This window comes from Mytilus galloprovincialis, chromosome 13 (genome assembly GCF_965363235.1).
Source record: "Mytilus galloprovincialis chromosome 13, xbMytGall1.hap1.1, whole genome shotgun sequence".
Taxonomy (NCBI): domain Eukaryota; kingdom Metazoa; phylum Mollusca; class Bivalvia; order Mytilida; family Mytilidae; genus Mytilus; species Mytilus galloprovincialis.
This window is the reverse complement of record NC_134850.1, coordinates 40,650,912-40,671,557: the sequence shown is the minus strand read 5'-3', so window position 1 is coordinate 40,671,557 and position 20,646 is coordinate 40,650,912. Positions and strand designations below refer to the sequence as shown.

Here is a 20,646-nt window from a genome sequence, read left to right as displayed (position 1 = left end):
CTAGATGATGGATTTCCTCGGTTTTTGGTTTGTGACATGGATTTGTTTCAGTTAAATCGATTTATGACTATTGACCAGCAATATACTAATAATGTCTTTATTCAACTCATCAGATGGATACAGATAGAAATGCATCTAACAAAAAATAGTGGACATGGCCGGGTACTTGAACATCCTAAAAACAATAAAATATAGATCTGAGAGTACTCAAAGATACTGACAGTTAGTTCAAAGCTAATAACAACTAATAAAATAATAATGCATCTAAGACTAAATTATCAATCAATAAACAATTGGATACATCCTTGCATTTAAGTACCTAATATGCATATAAGGACAGAATACATCTTTGCATGTAAACACTAGTAAGGATATTTTGATGTCAAATACATATCCTGTATGGCTCGACAGCATTTTAAAAAGTGCATTTAAAATGAATAAAGACATAATATATGTATTTTAAATTATCACGATTCAATTGAATTAAATAGCACTTGTTTGATAATAAAAACCACACAAATCTAAAGTCGGTTTATGAACACTTTAGTTTTCACAGCATACAAAAACACACTTAGGTGACGATATCCATGTTGATAAGCAGCCGTTTTGCTTTGGTTGATTTTCCCCTCTTTTAAATTTTATCATATTTCCTGGTACATGTGACTCCATTACCTGCTGTCAATTTCTGAAATAAATAGTAAAAAAAAATTTAATAGAAACATAGGCATAAATTGTCATTTCTACGAGAGAAAAAAATACAGCCCTTGGAAAAGGACTTTATTTTTATTCTCTTTTTCTTTCAATTAATACTTCTTTTGGTTCCTATCTATATTTTCATTAAAACTAGTAGCGGAAACAAAGAAAGTTTTCAGCAAGTTACTTACAAAAGAGAATATCATGCCTGTAGATTAAATGAGATTGGTGTATTTTGCAAATAGCTTGAGAGGTAAAGGTCCAAACAAAAACCTCCAAACTGGCAAGTGAGCGATTTAAATAAACAATTGGTACCAGTTTTCTGATATTGGTTCATTGCGTTGCAAGTCATATGATGCAATATTTATTGTTAGTCAAGTTACCGTATGATTGATTAGAAAACAAGTGGTGGACTTCAGAGTTTGACCAGTTGAATACTATTTTGGGTCATGCATATGGTAGAATAAAAGAATGGAACTATTATTAGTTCACCCATTACTAAAAACACAGCATTTGGTTAGATTTGGATTAACACAAAGTTAGTCAACGGGAAGTGTTCAATTTAAGTGATGTATTTTCGGTTTTCAAAAGTCAAATATGAATGTAAGAAAGAATGTTAACTGCAAGACCATCAAGCATTAAATAAATATTCTCCTTTGACTAGTGACGTATTTTATGTATATATTTTTTTTTAAATATGGACACAAGTAACAAATCAACTGTAAAACTTAGATAACGTTGGTTAAAGTTACCATGATAAGTTGGCCGCCTTCTAGAGCCCTCACATTGACAGATTCAAATGATCCTTTTTGTTCTTCAATTAGTTTGTCACCATCTAGTTTGTATATCACCTAAAAGGTAAAAACAAACAAAATCTGCATCATTGACTTCATTTCAGATATACAATCAAAAGCATGAAATGCGCATCTGGTGCAGAAAAAATTGGAACCGTTTATATGTCATTGCATGTTCTCAAACTTAATTTCCAATTAAACACGAAAATAGTTCCTCAAGTAACGATTAAATATCTTGACGATTTTCGATGGCTTTTTGAAATATTAATGTAGTATTTAAAAGGAGTCAACAAAGTGCATACCGTTAAGCAGAAATTTTGTAATAACTTCATTTGAAAGCCATGTAACTTTGTTGAGCAAATATACGGTACCTTTAACGGACTACCATCAATTGCAGATTGTGATGATTCTTCCCCAACTGCAGCTTTCGTTTCCGTTGTTCCCATTGGCGTTGTTGTGATAATTGTGACGTCATTTCCAGACACCTTGATTTCTTGCGTTATATCGTTATCTGGGGTCAAAACTTTTAAAGCTTTCGCCTTCACCTCGTCTTGAAGTCCTGGAATATTGTGTTATCATTACATTACAATAACAAATATTTATGACGCTTTAAAAAGTAATGAAATGTGTGTTATGGTGTTTATGACAATGATGGGCGAAACTTATACCAGAGGTATATTCAAACTCATAAATCAAAATTAAAATGACAACACCATGGCTAAATATGAAAAAGAAACTCAGACAAACAATAATGATCAATAGTATACACACAACACAACTTAAAACTAAGCAACAAGAACCCCACCAAAAACTGTGGGTGATCTCAGGTGCTCCGGAAGGGTAAGCCGATCCTGCTCCACATGAGAAATTGTTGCAAATTTTTGTTTTGATGCAGGTCCTGACTGTTTGTATTTTCTTAGTGCTTAAAAAATACAAAACGAACAGTAAAACGTATTTGAAGTCTTCTTTGGATGTAATCTTTGAAGAAACAAATCTGTAAATGTTCTTTATTTTTTTTCAAATATGTAAACTTGTGGAAAATATGAGAATAGGCATTCCAGAAAAATGTCAGAGGGAAAATATTTCACAAGATATTGATAAAGATGTCCTTGCTCTAAATCTGAAACCAGCTATAAGGATATTAATTGCATAATAATTAGAGTAACGAAGAATAGCTGAAGGCAGTCTGGTTGAAATATACCATAACAAATAATCCCATATTAACTTACCTAATGCATCTAAGTACTCCTGAAGTTTTTCTCCAGAAGAAAGTTTCCATTTTCCGTTAAGAGCTGCCATCTCGAAACTAATCTGTCTTGTTCTGGTTTAAAACGCGTTTTATCAATGAGTTTATCGATTTACTACATGTGTTTTACTTTACTTTTAAAGTTTATTTGAATGGATAGCAGGTTGGTCAAACAAACCGTTGATAAATAACTTCCTAAGTTTGACATTCGGAAAAAGAGATAACGTTGTTCAGGTGTAAAATGGGGGTACTCTCTACTATTACTGGCAATAAATATGTTTAAGAAAGGGATTTTATATACTTTACATATCATATCGATTAAAAGGCATAATATAAATATTCCTTACGAAGAGATCCAAGAGAAATCTTTTGTAAAAAAATGAAAATGCGAAAGTGTTTTTGTAGAACCTAAAAAGATACCCATTTTCAGTTTCAGACATGTTTTAAATACAAGCGCTAGACGAATTTGTAGACGGCAAACAAATGTATCTAGAGTGTTATTTCCCGATTGATCTAGGTGCACGAAGAAGTCTTTTAATTTATGCGTCACCTTTTTATGCCGACAGAGGAAAGAAAGTGGTATTCTTTTTTTAAGCGTCTATATTTCATATTGATGTATGATGATATGTCTACGATATTTTCAAGTAGACAATTTGTAACATTTTCTTAAAAAGGGAGGACAATATGGGGTCCGTTAACAACAAATTTGAAATGTAAAACCAATTTTAACGAAATAAAAGTGGGGATGAATTAAGTGGGGGAGCGAAATAAACTTCACTTTTTTACACATTGGTACTTGTTAAGACAGAGATATGTCTCGCCTATTTGTTAATTTGATAATGCAAATGTAGAAATTAAAATAGCAATAGTTTGATATTTAAGTTATGCAAATATTCAGTCAATGGTACAGGGCTAAACAATCTCAATGGAAATGAGATGTGCAAAAGCTACTGAATACACCTGCATATCAAATACACGTGAAATCTCATAAGTCGGCGTTCCCTTTAAACAAACCTCAACACAGTCATTAACTGCGGTTTGTAAATTATGTAAAAGTTTCAATGTCAATAAACCATTTTGAGGGTGTTAGGCAATTCATTTGCATACCAAATATCATTGACTTAACATTATTGATTTATCTTAAACTAACCTAATCACAAACTAATAGTATATATATGTTTACGTGTAAACTAAGTAAAAGTTTCCAAGTCAATACACCATGACTATGGGTCGGAAGCCAAATAGTCTCCATCGAAATGAGATATGCCAATGCTTATACAACTGCATACCAAATATCATTGACTTTCAACTAGTGGTTCACCATAAACTGACCTAAAAACAAACTGATACATGTAAACTGAGCAACTAAAGTTTCAAAGTCAATAGACTATGACTGAGGGGCGGGGCCAAATAATCTCCAAGGAAATGAGATTTGCCAATGCTTATATAACTGCATACCAAATATTACTTATATAATGATTGAACTACCAATAGATGACTTGTTCCCCATAAACTGACCTAATCATAAACTAATACATCGGGAAACTAAGAAAAGTTTCAAAGTCAATAGACCATGACCAAGGAATTGTATATTTAAATATACAATTCCTTGCCATGACTGAGGGAGCGGGCCAATAATCTCCTGATGGTAATATGATATGTCTAAGCTAGAACAACTGCATACCAAATATCACTGACTTACAACTAGTTGTTCCCCATAACTAGACCTAATCACAAACTAATACATTGTTGACACCGACGCCGGAACTCGGACAGCATATACCTATGTCTCGCTTTTTGACTCCGTCAAGGCGAGACAAAAATGATTAAATACCGAGTAAGAAATTTCCATTCTAGTAAGATTTAACTTTTTCGCGGTTTTGTTATCGCTTTTCTGCCCTTAGCGAATTTTTGTTTAATTGCTTCTAAAATTTCGTCATCTAAAGTTTGTTATGGCTTTTCTTTTTGGATTATCATTTGAATTCTACTCACTTTCATTTACCTGTTAAATTACAAACCTTTTTTTCACTCCAAGATTTGTTTTCAGACGGTAAACACTTTGTTCTTTTTGTATTATTTTTGAGTTTTAAATTTGAGTTGAAGCATCAAACAAAATTTCGATAGTCAGTTAGAGAACACTCACTTAAGAAACGGCCAAGTAATCACATAAATTAATCAAAAAACCTATTGAATGAACAACCTCATTAAAAGAGACACAGTTTTTAACTGACGATCATTTGTTTCCCTCTGGAATTTTATCTTAAAAATACCTAGGCATTGTGTAAATGATCGTAAATACTACCAGAGAAATATTATACTCTGACTCTTTTTTTTCTTCGTATGAGCTTCCTCTGTTAGGAACACCCCTCTTTTGAGGGTAATATGGATAAAAGTCTTTAACTATTTACACACTCCGTGAATATATATACACTTGCTAAAATCTAAAATAAACTTTAAAAAAAAGTTTTTAAGTTGAGTGATAATTGTCAACAGCCATTACACACTTATCAGTTTTAGTCTCGAGTTCTGCATCTTGTAGCACATATCTCTTGTGAGCATTTCTAGTTCTTCTATTTTGAGCTTGCTTTCACTAAATATATATGTGAAGTTTGTACAGTCAATTATAAGGACTGTAATTTTATGTCTATTAATAAATGTCTCTTTCCACTTCATTTCTCCAATGAATTTGGTTACATAAATTTTAATTGGGTTGAAAGTTTCTTTTCTTGTCTACTTAATGCCGAGCAGGTAGTAAGCATATGAGTAAGGTCTTCTGGTTCTTGATTGCACATTTGACAAGTTGGAGCAATTTCATATCTGCTGAATTTATGCCGATCAGCTTGTAAGATATACGTTCGTGTCATCATCCTACTTTTGATTATGCCTTTTCGAACATCAAGAATTGTAGGTTTCAATGTGATGTAGGAGATATGCGGCTTTCCACCAAACGCTGATTGTACATCAACTGTTGTTATAAATAGTGGTATGTTGTTTTTAAGTTTTTCACATTTTGCCTCTGTTATAAGTAAGCTTGCCATAAGCATGGGACATAATCCTTCTGTGAAGCCAAATTGTAGATCTGGACCCGGATGTAATTGGAGTTTCTTTAGAATACACAGTTCATGTACTTTTCCAATGATGGGAGTAACAGTAGTTCCTCTGTACATAACTCTAAGGTCTTGACATCTAGAGGGTTTTTGCCACTCTTTATAACACGAGTAAGAATTCCTGTTTTTAAAGGCTCTTGGAATATAGATGGTCTCTTTTATTTTGTTGAATAAAATTGTTAATACTGGTGTTAATACAGTATTACTGATTTGGCATTCTTAAGATGTTCGGCAGTGAGCCCGTATTCATCTGGTGATTTCCCTACATTTATATTCCATGTCCCTAGCTAGCCGCTGATTGATATCTGACACAGTTGTATTAGTCTCTTTCCCCTGTCTAAAAAGGTATCTTGTTTTTCTTTGAAAGGGGTTATTACTGTACAAAGTAAGTGTTTATAAGATCCTCGTCGATTAATCGACAGACAACATGACAATCACCTCTTCCGTCGTTCCGTACTTGTGTGTGTGTGTGTGTTCCTCCATAACAAATAATTTCCCACATTGGAAGACCCACTATCAACGTACGTTGATAGTGCCTAGTGGGTCTTCCAATGGATAGAAACATGTGCCTGTGTAATTTCCGCTTTCTAATCAGGGGCGGATCTAGCCATTTTAAAAAGGGGGTTCCCAACCCAGAACAAAAAGGGGGGGTCCAACTATACGTCCCCATAATGCATTCAAATGCATTAATCGACTATATGTCCTCATTCAAATGCATTAATTGGCAAAAAAAAGGGGGGTTCCATACCCTAGACCACCCCCTACCCCGATCTGCTAATGCTAATGATGAAACTTTGCTTGTTTATGATATATATCATGTATATGCGCACAATCTTGCTATTGAAAAAGGGCGACATTTTGGTTTACCCACCGATGAACAAGTTTGTAATGTATGTAAATCGGGTGAGGTAGAAGATGAAAGTCATTTTTTACTGAAATGTATAATTTTTTCTTACTAAAGTCCTAGTAAAGAACCCTACATGTTGTAGTGAAAATCAGCTAAATACAGGGTTCTTGTAAGACGTGTATACACGTTCTGGACACATTATGGAAATCAAGCTGGACGCATCATTTTTGTAACCCGGGAGTCCCTGGGACCATCCTGATTGTATCCCCTGAGTCCCAAAAACGTTATTTTGACTAGAAAATTCATAGTCATCAATATTGTTTTGACAAGAAACTAAACACTTTTAAAACACAAAGTTGATTTAAAGAAAAATTTATGTGATGCGTAGATTAATATTTTTGTTGACTGATTACTTGAAATATATAATTCAATCTTCACCAATTTAATTATGAAAAGGGGAAGAGTTTAATTTGTAAAGTTATTTTTTTCCCATTTTGGTCCAGTTATATAATGAGCTGGTCTAGTAATAGCTTAATCATTACTGGACCAAATGCCAAGTAACTAAAAAAATCACCAATAAGAGCATAGACTCTATTTATATTTAAAAAAAATAAATTAAAAAAAATAACCTTACCTACCATCCCAATCTTTTTTTGGCACTCTGGTTTTGGCAAAACAACAATTTTTATAAGTGTGGTCCTACACCAAGAATTGACACCCAGAAAGAAGTCTGTTAAATATTTTGTAATGAACAATAACTATTAAGAGGTCATAATTTTTATTGATATAACAGGGCCGTTACTAGCCTCTTTTAATAGTGAGGCAAAACATATCTGCCGAGTGTAGCAAGGCGAAAAATATTTGGGGAGGGATATGGAGGACGCTCAAGGGCCCCAGACGCTTTAAGAAAAATAACGCAAAATCGTGCATTCTGAGCTTTTCACGACTCTTTCTTACACTGAAACGCAATTAGTTTTTAGCTATTTTTTTCGACAATATTCTGGGCTCAAAGCAAACACATAGATCCATTGTAATTTAAGACTTTTAGGTTTTACAGGGACAACATTAAAAGTAGACAGATATGAAGGATAAAGCCAAAATCGTAATTCTCATAAGGTCATACATGTATGGCAATACATTGATGTTTTTTTTATAGATGATTTGATACCGAGAAATTGGTGGTCTTACTTTAATTTAAACGTTGTCAGCTATCTAGTTTTATCTACAAAAAAAGAGAGCCAGTTTTGTATTCTTTGATATCAAGTTCAATTCTCCATGCAGAAACGACTATTTTTTTTTCTGTGTCCAATAGCATTGTATATTCTTAAAATATTTTCTCGCATAATGTCTTGACACCGGATGACATGCAATATTGCAAAAACACACGTTTACAAATAAAATTCAACATTCAGACTATTGGTGACCTTCTGCTGTCGTCTGTTCTATGGTCGGGTTGTTGTCTCTTTGACATATTCCCCATTTCCATTCTCAATTTTATTTTCATCATGGTCATAAAGTAGGAAAATAAATGAACAAAAGACAAACCCTGGTACACAGAAGTACAAACAAAAGACCATCAACTCTGAAAACTAAAAGTAGAATAGAAATATGGATCACGAAAAACAAGCAGGGGCGACATCAGAGAGTGAAGAGAACTTGCTTCTTGCAAGACACTTTCCGTGAAAACAATTTGTTTTGAAGACAATCTCTTGTTACAGTTTTTTTTTTTTGCCTCATTTGCTTCAATGTAGTAACGGCCATGTATAATAAAAAGTACCAATCCAACACCATCGTTTTATTTTTATTTTATTATATTAACACACAAAAAATTACATGCATCCTGGACTCATCAAAATCTATTGGGACTCACCATTTCTAAAAGTGATGAGTCCGAGGACTTGCCATGAAAAATTTCTAGTGAGAACCCTGTAAATATGAAATGTTGCATTAATAATGTTAATAGCAATTCTTTAAAAGTCCTGAAAGTGACAAGTTCTTATATACATTATTGTCTGGTATATAGAAAAGATATTTTAGCTTCTTAATTAACATATTTAATTATGCTGTATTCATTGTTATAATGTACTGAAATATGGGCCTTTGCCTATTATTGTAATTTTCTTTGTGCCAATAAAATATTTGTATTTGTATTTGCAATGAATGGAAATGAATTTATGCGACACACTTCTTAAGAAATTATGCCATACAAGGTAAAACTGTACACATTAACTTTAATCTATTCTGTACACATGTGCAAACTTTTCCAGGGTGGGGATGATCCTCATATATTAACAATGATTAAATAAAATGGGTCTCAAGGTATTGTCTCCTTTTAAAGATAATGGTTGAAGTTGAAGACCGGTTATTGTCAGAAATTCAGTTTTTCAAATTATTTTTACAGGAACTAATTCAGGGGGCAGATCTAGTCATTTTAAAGAGGGAGTTTCCAACCCAGGAGAAAAGGGGGTCTCCAGCCATAAGTCTCCATTATAATGCATGATCGTCCAAAAAAAGGGGTGTGTATGTTTCATTTGAATTTTCAATATGTTAAATGAACTTTTTTTTCCTGGACATTAATGCACAGATTTTAGATTTTTGGCTATTTGATATAAAGTTGTAGTTTTTTCATAAGCACAAATGCATGTCGTAATCATGATAAATGCATGATGGAAAATGATGGAAAATGAATGTGCTTAAATTAGTATTGTTATATAATGGATACTCTTTATTTTTTGAAACATTTGACATAATAGTACCTCAATCAATTGTTGGGCTATAAAATTATCTATCATGATATTGGTTGGTACATACTAGTCTACCCACATGACCCAGTACTCTTGATTCATACCAAAATGTAGTGCTTAGTGACTTAATTACTTTGATTTTAAAAAAACAGGAGTTACTTCCCCTGATTGGTTAAATTAGACATGTAAAACAGAATAGTCAATGATATGTCTATTTACAATAATATATATGGATTGATACCTTGTCTGCTTAACAAGTAACATATAACTTGTACTAAGTGTTTCTTTAAAACAACCCAGATTATTTCAGTGGTAAATCTAAGGATGATGTTATCAGGGGTTGGAACTTTGAACTCTCCTTTTTGTAGAGCCAGATTCAGACTTTTGTCGCAAAAGCCAGACATAGCGATCCTACATTCTGAAGGTGGCAGCGGCAAATATTCACTCTGTGGTTAAAGTTTTTGAAATTTTGAAAACTTTCAAAAACTATCCTGGATTTCTACCAAATTTGTACAGAAGCTTATTTATGATCATAGTATCCAGAATTAAATTTTGTAAAAATAATCACAGATATATGTCTCGCCTTTTTGTAATTTTGATTATGCAAATGTTGAAATTAAAATAGCAATACTTTAACATCTTACACAAGTTATGAAAATATTCAAAGTCAATGAACCATGCTGAGTTACATGGCTAAAAAATCTCCATGTAAATGAGATGTGCCAATGCTTATACAACTGCATACCAAATATCATCATGACCATTGACTTATTATAAGTCATTCCCAAATCTAAATACAAAAATTAACTAGTAAACTATAGAAAAGTTTCAAAGTCAATAAGAGGGGGTGGGGCTATATAATCTCCATGGAAACGATGCTTGCAAATGCCAATAAATTTGAATATCAAATATCATTAACTTAACATTAGCAGTTTATCTTAAACTGATCTAATCACAAACTAATACATGTAAACTAAGATAAGTTTCAAAGTCATTAGACTGTGACTGAGGGGTGAGGCCAAGTATTCTCCATGGAAATGAGATGTGCCAATACTTATACAACTGAATACTAATTCACATTGGCTTACCACTTGTGGTTCCCCTTGAATTGACCTAATCACAAACTAATACATGATACATAATAGACCATGACTAAGGGGGCGGAGGCTGCGGAGCCAAATTATCTCCCTGGAAATGAGGTATGCCGATGCTTACACCTACATACCAAATATCATTGCCCTACCACTTGTGGTTCCCCATAAAATGACCTAATCACAAACTAATACATGTACATGTAAAATAAGTCAATAGACCATGACTAAGGGGTCGGAGCTAAATTATCTCCATGGAAATGAGATATGCCGATGCTTACACAACTGCAAACCAAATATCATTGACCTACCACTTGTGGTTTCCCATAAACTGACCTAATCACAAACTAATACTTGTAAAATAAGCAAAAGTTTCAAAGTCAATAGACCATGACTGAAGGGACAGGGCCAAATAATCTCCATGGAAATGAGATGTGCCAATGCTTATACAACTGCATACCAAATATGATTGACATACCACTTGTGGTTCACCATAAACTAGACCTAATCACAAACTAATTTATTGTTGACGCTGCTGTCGACGGCGCCGGAAACAGCATACCTATGTCTCGCTTTTTGACTCAGTCAAGGCGAGTCAAAAATCCTGTTTATCCGTATTTTACTTAAGAATGGACTTAGTTTTTCTGCTAGTTAACATAACATTCACTCTGTGATTTGATAACTTTCTTAAGATATCCTAGATTTGTACCAAACTTGGACACAGCTTGTTTATGATTAAAAGCTAGTACATGCATGACCTGTATCTAGACAGAAATTTTGTAAATTTATATTTCCTGTTTTTCTGTATATTGATTATAAATGGACTTTCAGTAAAGTCATAATCTTTCAATCAGTTTAATTGAAGTCTGGAGCTGGAATGTCAGTTAACTGCTAGTAGTCTGTTGTTATTTTTGTATTATTGTCATTTTGTTTATTTTCTTTGGTTACATCTTCTGACATCAGACTTTGACTCCTCTTGAACTGAATTTTAATGTGCGTATTGTTATGCATTTACTTTTCTACATTGGGTAGAGGTATAGGGGAGGGTTGAGATCTCATGAACATGTTGAACCCCGTTGCATTTTTGCGCCTGTCCCAAGTCAGGAGCCTCTAGGCTCTGTTAGTCTTGTATTATTTTTAATTTTAGTTTCTTGTGTACAACTTTGAGTTTAGTATGGCATTCATTACCACTGAACTAGAATATATATTTGTTAAGGGGACAGCTGAAGGACGCCTCCGGATGAGGGAATTTCTCACTGCATTGAAGACCTGTTGGTGACCTTCTGTTGTTGTCTGTTCTATGGTCGGGTTGTTGTCTCTTTGACACATTCTTGTTTATGATCATTGCTTTAGAAAGCGGACATATGGTTGAAACATCCCCCCTTTTATCCTTAGTTGGAAACCTCTATTTGGAAAATGACCGGATCCGCCCCTGTATTTATTAAAACTAAAATTGATTTAATATTTAATTTCAGATAGATATACTAGCATCAAATGGAGAGAAGACGAAGGTCTAGATCTACTGAAAGGAGAACAGTTAAAAGACAAAGAGGATCTTCATCAGCTTTAGACTCTAGCCCGTCAAGAAAAAACTATTTCAAAGTTCAATCATGGATGAACAAATCTACCTCACAAAACTCTGGAACCTTTTCACTGTGGAAAGGATTAGACTTTACAAGATTGGGAATTAATTATGATACCAAAAATCTTTCTCTAGAAGAATTATTTTCTTTAGTGGAAAACAGATGTAATGATAAAATCAAAGACATGCCTGAAGTTACACAATTGTTGATAAGATTAACAAAAGATTATTTTAAATTGTCCTTCAAAAACATTGGCATATTTGAGGCTAACAATAGAACAGAGGAGGATATTAAATTAGTAGAGGATAGCAATTGTCAGCTTAACTTGGATATCAACGAAGAAATTAAGAAATTGTCTGAACTCATCATTGATAGACCTGACAATACAGGGTAATTTAATCAGAAAAATTAGAAAAAAATATGATCCTTAGTGTACTCAAAACCTGCTTCATTAGACCACACTTAAAAATATTAGTCTTCATGCCTATCTGAATAAAAAAAAAATGTTTCACATCAGGACAATAAAAGATTTTGAGTAGGCAGCTATTTTCTGGGTAGGTAGGGCTAGGGCAAACACACCTATTCTTTTTTATGGCCTTATTCCATTTTGTTAGAACTTTTTATTTAGGTTTTCTTGGAAATTAGTTCAGCTGGTACCATTCTAATGTTTATAAGTTACCGTACCTTAAAAAAAAATTATATATTATAATTATTAAAGTAGCATAGGCTTTCATGTGCAAGTAACAGTCTGTAACCAGGCAAAATAAAATAGACATTAGACACTAAGAATTTATTTTGAATACCCATAAGTCTTTAATTGTGTCAGTTTTGTCATTTTTTTAGAGTTGTAAGGATTTTATTCCTTAAAAGTAGGATTTTTAGGTCCATTTTCTTTCATCTATATGTGCTTATATTATTTTTGTCAATTTCTGAAAGTATAGAAAGGAATTAGCTCAAGTGAAGGTCATTTATAAAAATTCCTTATGTCTCTCCTATCAATTATCATGATTATAGTACATCAAATAAAAATGACATCAAATAAAAGATCAACTGAGAAATCAAAGTTTTGTCTTGGGATAGCAGTTTAATAGATCTATTTTGTTTCAAAATTGTAGAGGATACATTATGATGAAGTTTATGGTCTCTGATGATAGGATAGTGGAATTTATTTTTGGTTGAAAAAAGTTAATTAAACATGATGAATATATTAAAAGCATAATTTCAAATTTAAGGTAGACATTTGAAAATATCATATTATAGATATAAGAAGATGTGGCTTATTATAAAGTGCCAATGAGACAACTCTCAATCCAAGTCCCAATTTGTAAAAATAAACCATTACAGGTAAAAAAAAAAAACAACCTTCAACGCAGAGCTTTGGCTCACACCAGACAGCATGCTATAAAGGGCCCAAAAAATGACGTGTAAAACCTTTCAAACAGGAAAACCAACATTCCTATCTATATAAAAAACAAGAATCTAGAAACACTTTTGAACCACATAAAAAAAAGGACAACCACTGAACATCAGGTTCCTGACTTAGGACAGCTGCAAACAAATGCAGCAGGTTCAAAAGTTTATCTGGCGCCAACCTTCACCTTAACTATCATATTGTCTTTTTTAAAGACTTATCCCTAAATATTCCAATCTTACAAATCAAAAGGTCAAAGTTTATATTAAAACAAAAATTTCATGAGAAGGACATAACAATATGCATGCCTATCTTGCTTGATTGTGCTCCCCTCCTATCCCTGATTATAGTAAAATCATTGAGATCAATCCGATCAGGTGAGTTTTACACGCTTTTTAGAGTCTAGAACCTCCAGTTTTAGTATAAGTTTTCAAAATGATATATATATATGTATAAAGAAATCATGAAATCTTAAATGAAAGATCAATCTTATTATAAAGTACAACCAAAAGTCAATTACCCGGTACTAAACTAGTAATGGACTTCAGGTACAACTTATAATTATCATATATAAAAAAAATATCTAGACTTTATTTATTTTTCAGGACATTTTACAAATGGTTCTTAAATTTGAAACGTTTCCATTCTCGTGACCTAAAAAGATTTTTATATACTCTCTGTCATAACTATGAAGTGAAGGAGAGGGATTATCAGTTACTTTTCATGAAGTTTACCGAAATTTTCCTGATGGAACCAATGTAAGTGTTTTTAATGCAAATGATTAAAAATACAAAACAAGAAAAGAGTTATAAATGCCCAAGATTCACGAGACAACAACATACATGTAGCTGACAAGAAAGTGTGTTTGCTCCTTTTTAAACCTAAATATACCTTTACATCTGTTTCCTTTGTTCTTTGCTGGATAGTTCTGATTGGCAATCATATCACATTTCCATATTTTTTTATGAAAGTAGCTTTATATTGATACAATGATAACTTTATAATATACAATGTACTACAAACCAGAGTTTACTAATTTTCAATAAATGCTTTTATACATTCTAAAGTGAAATTTGAAGATTTCCAAATGCTATAGAATATGCTGTTTCTATTAGCACTCAGTATATGGAAAAAAGGGTATGAATAAGTACTGTCAATTCAGAAATTATTGCAATGTTTTTTTTATTTGCTTATAAAATGCTATGCTGAGCACAGCCTGATACGACCACAGAGGTTGAATCCTGAACAGTTGTGATTAATTTGGACACAATATTCAAGCTTGATTCTGTCTGATTTTGGATTGTGATAAAATTTTTGATATAGCATAGGTTTCTGACACAAAATTAATGTCAAGATCTTACAAATCTATTGCACAATATTGTGCAATTAAAGATTCTTCTTGAAAATTTAAAAAAATTGAAATTGGAAAAATTTTGAAAAAAGAATTTGAACCCCTTAAAAAACTGGAACCCCTAAACTTTTTGAACCCCCCTTGGATCAATTACCCCCACACTCAAACCCAGTCTTTCTTTTGTAGTATGGAACCTTGTAGTATGATTTCAGAGAGATCCATATCCTTTAACACGAGTTATTGTCTGGAAACTAGAAAAATGCTTGTTTTGGGCCCTTTTTTAGCCCTTCATTCCCGCATGAATTGGGCAATTACCCCCAAACTCAATCTCAGCCTTCCTTTTGAGATATGGAACCTTGTGGTACAATGTAAGAAAGATAATACACTAACACGCAAGTTATTGTCCAGAAACTATAAAAATGCTTGTTTTTGGCCCTTAATACTTAAAATGTTGGCACCATAACCCCCATATTGAGTCCAAACCTTCTACTTGTGGTATACTTATACACAAGTTAATATCTTGAAAGTAGAAAAATGCTTGTTTTTAGCCCCTAATTCCAAACGGTTGGGACCATCATCCCCGAAATCAATCCCAACCTTCCTTCTGTGGTATTGAACCTTCTCATTAAATTTCATAGAGATCTATTCACTTAAACTAAAGTTATTGTCTGGACACCAAATGTGTCTTCGGACGACGCAGACGATGATGACGACGCAGAAGACTAAGACAACGACACAGACGACATCATACCATTATACAATCCCAAAATATTTTTTGTGGTCGTATAAAAATGCAATAGGGTTATAATCACAATAATTTAAACTTGCATATTAAAATTTTTTATATGAGCTATTAGATAGAATTTTTCTCATTTATATTGCAAAAATTAAATTCCCATTTTAGTCTGAAATAACAAAATCACAATAATAAATGCACGCAATAATTTACAGTATGTAGTAGTTATTCTGTTATGACTTTTCTTTAGACCAGGTGATTGCTGTGAAAATAGTACTGAAATAAATGGTGAGATGTTTGCATATGGTGCAGATATCAAGTATGAAAGACCCCAGTCAACGAAATCTTTTCTCAATGTTTATGTTAATGGGGTAAGCAAACACCTTAAAAAGATGATTTAGAAAATACACATAAACATGTGGCAGGGTTAAATGAAATTGACCTCTTAACCCTTTCTCCATTTTATCTAGATAAATGGGATAATAAATGGCACAGTGAAAAGGTACAATAAATTCACTTAACTGAATGATATAGGTATTACTGACAATAAAAACACAATAACAAGTTAACAAAAACCAATGATATCACTAGTTAATACAGTATCAAACCCCTGTAACTGGCAGTTTCTTTACATTTTGTCTTGTTCAAAAAAGTTTAAGATTCATTCATATATCATTTCCTAGAAATCTTCAAAAAGACAGTGCTTTTATCATTATCTTCATTGGAAAATATTATGTAAGGTTTTCTAATGTAACAAAGTTTGCCTCTCTGCAATTATTCCTTGTAATCATCTTTCTACTGATAAATAAACCATGTTATAGCTTCTTCTTATTGCTTCCTTTAGATATACAGAATATCATGATCGCACACAATCATTCTGAAAATGTATAGGAACTAAAACATTGAAAACTGAATGAATGTTCACAAAATCTCATATTTCGATACTATGTAAAATTACATAGCAAACAAAGGCATGCATGAAACAACATGATTTCAAGAATTGATTAAATTAATCAATCTAGTTGTTTTTGCATTTCTGAATTGGTAATTTTAGTTAAATTTCATTTCAGATAAATAAGCACAATGAAAAGTTATATGAAAATATTGATGCAGGAAAAGAAATCAGAGTTATAGACTCGTTATCTGAAGATCTTTTGAATAAGGTTGCAAAAGAGCTCTTATTAGAAAGACGTAATTCTTGTTTTTGTCCTGGAGTTATTGGAATTCTTTGCTGTGGAACAAAGGTAATTTATTTGATTGGTGAAATTGAACAAGATGTACCTGTTTCTGTTGAGCCAACAACTTTTGTCGCAGAAAACTCGACATAAGGATAGTGATCTGGTGGCAGTAACGGCTGCAGCAGTGTTAGCTCACTTCTTAAAAGCTTTATGTTTTAGAAGGTGGAAGACACAGATACTTCATACTTTGCATATACATTGTAGTTGCCTTATGTTTCATACAAAGTTTCTGTCTGTCACATGTCCATTGTCCTTGACCTCATTTTCATGATTCAGTGACTACTTGAAAAAAAAGTTAAGATTTTTTGTAATATTCACTGCTCTCTTATTATGAGTAATAGGATAACTATATTTGGTATGTGCGTATCTTGCAAGGTCCTCATCCCTGTCAAGACAGTTTTCACTTGACATCAACCTCATTTCATGGATCAGTGAACCAGGTTAAGTTTTGGTGGTCAAGTCCATATCTCGGATACTATAAGCAATAGGTCTAGTATATTCGGTGTATGGAAGGATTGTAAGACATCATGTCCAACTGACAGGTGCCATCTGACCTTGACCTCATTTTTATCGTTCTTTGGTTTATATAAGTTTTTGAGATTTGGTCTTTTTTCTAATACTATATGCAATAGGTCAACTATATTTGAAATATTTTATGATGTGCATGTCAGTCTTGCCTGTTTTAATTGACCTTGACTCAGGTTTCTTTTTCACGGTTCATTGCTCTGTAAAGTTTTTGTGTTTTGGTCTGTTTTTGTTAAACTATAAGCAATAGGTCAACTACATTTTTTGTACGAAATGATTGAAAGGTGTTCATGTCAAACTGGCAGGTGTTATCTGACCTTGACCTCATTTTCATGGTTCAGTGGTCAAAGTTAAGTTTTTTTAGTTTTGGTCTTTTTTACTAATACTATATGCAATAGGTCAACTATATTTGGTACATGGAAATATTTTATGATGTACTTGTCAGTCCCGCTGGTTTTATTTGACCTGGACCTCATTTTCACAGTTCATTGCTCAGTGTTAAGTTTTAAGCTCACTGGGGCCTGAAGGACCTTATGTGAACTTATACCATCACTCTGCGTCCATCGTTGTCATAAACTATTTAAAAAATCTTCTCCTCTGAAACAACTAGGCCAAATACCTTCAAACTTTAATTGAATGTTCCTTAGGGTATCTAGTTTATGAATTGTATCCAAGTTTTGATCCATCAACAAACATGGCCGCCATGACTAAAAATCAAACATAGGGGTCAAATGCAGTTTTTGGCTTAAATCTCAAAAAACTAAAGCATTTAGAGCAAATCGGACTGTGGTTAAAATGTTCAACAGGTAAAAATATATCTGCCTTGAAATTTTCAGACACATCAGGCAACCGGTTGTGGGGTTACTGCCCCTGAATTGGCAATTTTAAGGAAATTTTGCAGTTTTTGGTTAATATCTTTAATATTATAATAGATAAAGATAAACTGTAAACAGCAAAATTTTCAATTGACCCCATATAAATTTATTGCAATTTTACACAATTTGTTTGTTTTCTACTTTAAAAAATCTTCTCAAATAAATCTAGTATAAATTTTGTATTTTATTTCCTTGTACGTCAAGAAACATAGCTACTATGACTAAAATGGAACATTTGGATAAAATGAATTTATTTGCTTTTAAAGAATATATGACAGATACAAAGAACATTTAAATGGCGTTTATAAGCCATTTATTAATATTTTTTGAAAAGCAAAAATAATCATTGATGAAAAATTGAAGCAAAAAATAACAATTGAGCAATTCAGGCTCTTGAGAGCCTCTTGTTTTATTTTGGTCTGTTTTTCTTCAATTATAAGCAATAGGTCAACTATATTTGTTTTTTGGAAGGATTGTAAGCTGTAATTGACTGCCTGGCATGGTTCAATTGACCTTGACCTCATTTTCATGGTTCATTGGTCAATGTTTGGTTTTCTTGGAAACTAAGCAATAGGTCAACTATATTTAGTGTATTGAATGATTGTAAGGTGTACATATATTTCACGTTTGGTTTATATCACCTTGACTGCATTTTTTTGGATCATGTTTAGTTTATGTGACAGTTGTAGTAAAGCTTTATATTTAGGACTATTAACATAAAATAACATAAATGGTTAGTAAGGAAGGCGAGACATTTCAGCAGAATAATGTGTCCTGTTAGATTGAGCATTGAAGTTATATTACTTCCATGGTTTGATAAAACATACTGCTGTCCATTACATACCTATTGTAAGGTATGAACAAAATTGTCAGATGACCCTTAATAGGAGTAATTTCCCTTGAACATGTTAAATGACATCTTCGCTAGCCAAGGGTTACGTAACCCTTGGCTAGCGAAGATGAATTTAGTGAAACAGAAACCACAAATATAAGTTGACATCTCATCGTTTACACGAGGAATATATCCCAGAACTTTGATAAGTTGATCAAATGCTTTAAACGTGTCACTGAATATTGTTCTTCTATATTTTGGGGGTAGAGACTCGTGACACAATCTGCAGGTTGCCATGTTTGTTTACATTTTATCATTTACACGTGTTCGCTGTAAGACGCTTTTTGATTGGATGCTGCCAGTTACGACTGCGACAAATCGAAATGATATTCTTGTGGTTAACAAAATCTGGCTCAATCCACCAAGGGTGAAGAGAGCGGGAGTGGATTGTAACCCTTGGCTAGCGAAAATGGTTAAATGATGATATTTACAGTTTACTACATTAAATTCAGAAATTAATGCGATTTTTGAAGATTAAAATACAAATGTGAGATAAAAAAATTTGACTTTCATCTTTATTTTCAGATAATATTTTTATACTGTGAAGTTACTCCAAATCACTATAAAGCCGCTATGGAGAAATCAGAAGATTTAGGGGATTGGTATCACAGCATTATCCATTTCACAAAAGCATATGATTATATGAGTGCAGAAGACAGAAATGAAATTATTCCTTACCTCTTTTGGCTTGGATATGTTCAATCATCAAAATATAAAATTTTTGATATATCTTAAATTTATTATTGTATTAAAACTAACAAAAATAAGAATTGTACCTTTGTTTTAATCATTTTGACATTGAAACAAGAAGGTTATGAAACTATGTTTCTTTATTGACACCTCTGTATATAATAACAAATTCTCCTATAGGGAATCTAATGCATTCAGGGTCAAACATTGTGATTGGTTTAAAATGTTCTACTCTTCAGTCAGGTTTTTGTCATTTAGAAATATTCTCCAATTCCATATGCTACAGATTTTTGTCTCACCTAAGAATGCTATTCAGAGAGATAACTATCCAGCAGCAGTGTAAACTTTTTGTAGAAAGCTTTATATATCAGAAGACCTAGATGCTTGATACCTTGTATACATGCAGATGCTTTACATTACTAATTTTCTGTCTTTCATATGTCTATTGTCCTCCTTTTCATGGATCAGCGACTACTTGAAAAAAAATGTTGAATTGTTTGTCATGTGAATTGCTCACTTATTATGAGTAATAGGATCACTATTCTTGGTATATAGGATCCTTGCGAGGTCTATAGGTCTGTCTGACATTGTTTAGCAGACCTCAATTCATAGATCAGTAATCAAGGTTATGTTTTCTTGGTCAGGTCCGTATCTTAGATACTTGAAGCAAAAGGTCAACTATATTTGGTGTAAAAATCATTTCAAGGTCAGACTGGCAAGTTTCGTCTTACCCTGACTCTCATTTTCATTGTTTATTGGTCAATGTTAAATTTTTGTGGTTTGGGCTATTTTCTGTCAGATGCTATAAGCAAAGGGCAATTGT

The 20,646-nt window shown here is 32.8% G+C and overlaps 2 protein-coding genes across 3 annotated transcripts; one reads left to right on the top strand and one right to left on the bottom strand.

The window, feature by feature from the left end:
* Positions 1–298: 298 nt before the first annotated feature.
* On the bottom strand, positions 299–2,889 carry LOC143055961 (sodium/calcium exchanger regulatory protein 1-like). The gene is made up of 4 exons (XM_076229023.1): positions 2,717–2,889; positions 1,859–2,046; positions 1,446–1,544; positions 299–685 (listed from the first exon to the last, which is right to left on the bottom strand). The coding sequence occupies exons 1-4, from the start codon at positions 2,784–2,786 to the stop codon at positions 632–634; spliced, it is 411 nt and encodes a 136-aa protein (XP_076085138.1). The 5' UTR covers positions 2,787–2,889; the 3' UTR covers positions 299–631.
* A 3,308-nt stretch (positions 2,890–6,197) lies between these two features.
* LOC143056443 (uncharacterized) lies at positions 6,198–19,903 on the top strand. 2 transcript variants are annotated; one of them, XM_076229526.1, is made up of 6 exons: positions 6,198–6,225; positions 11,998–12,495; positions 14,122–14,274; positions 15,854–15,974; positions 16,674–16,847; positions 19,659–19,903. In XM_076229526.1, the coding sequence occupies exons 2-6, from the start codon at positions 12,017–12,019 to the stop codon at positions 19,866–19,868; spliced, it is 1,137 nt and encodes a 378-aa protein (XP_076085641.1). In that variant the 5' UTR covers positions 6,198–6,225; positions 11,998–12,016; the 3' UTR covers positions 19,869–19,903. The 2 variants fall into 2 exon arrangements, with proteins under 2 accessions (XP_076085641.1, XP_076085642.1); XM_076229527.1 differs by lacking the exon at positions 6,198–6,225 and adding an exon at positions 8,848–9,203.
* The last annotated feature ends 743 nt before the right edge of the window (positions 19,904–20,646 follow it).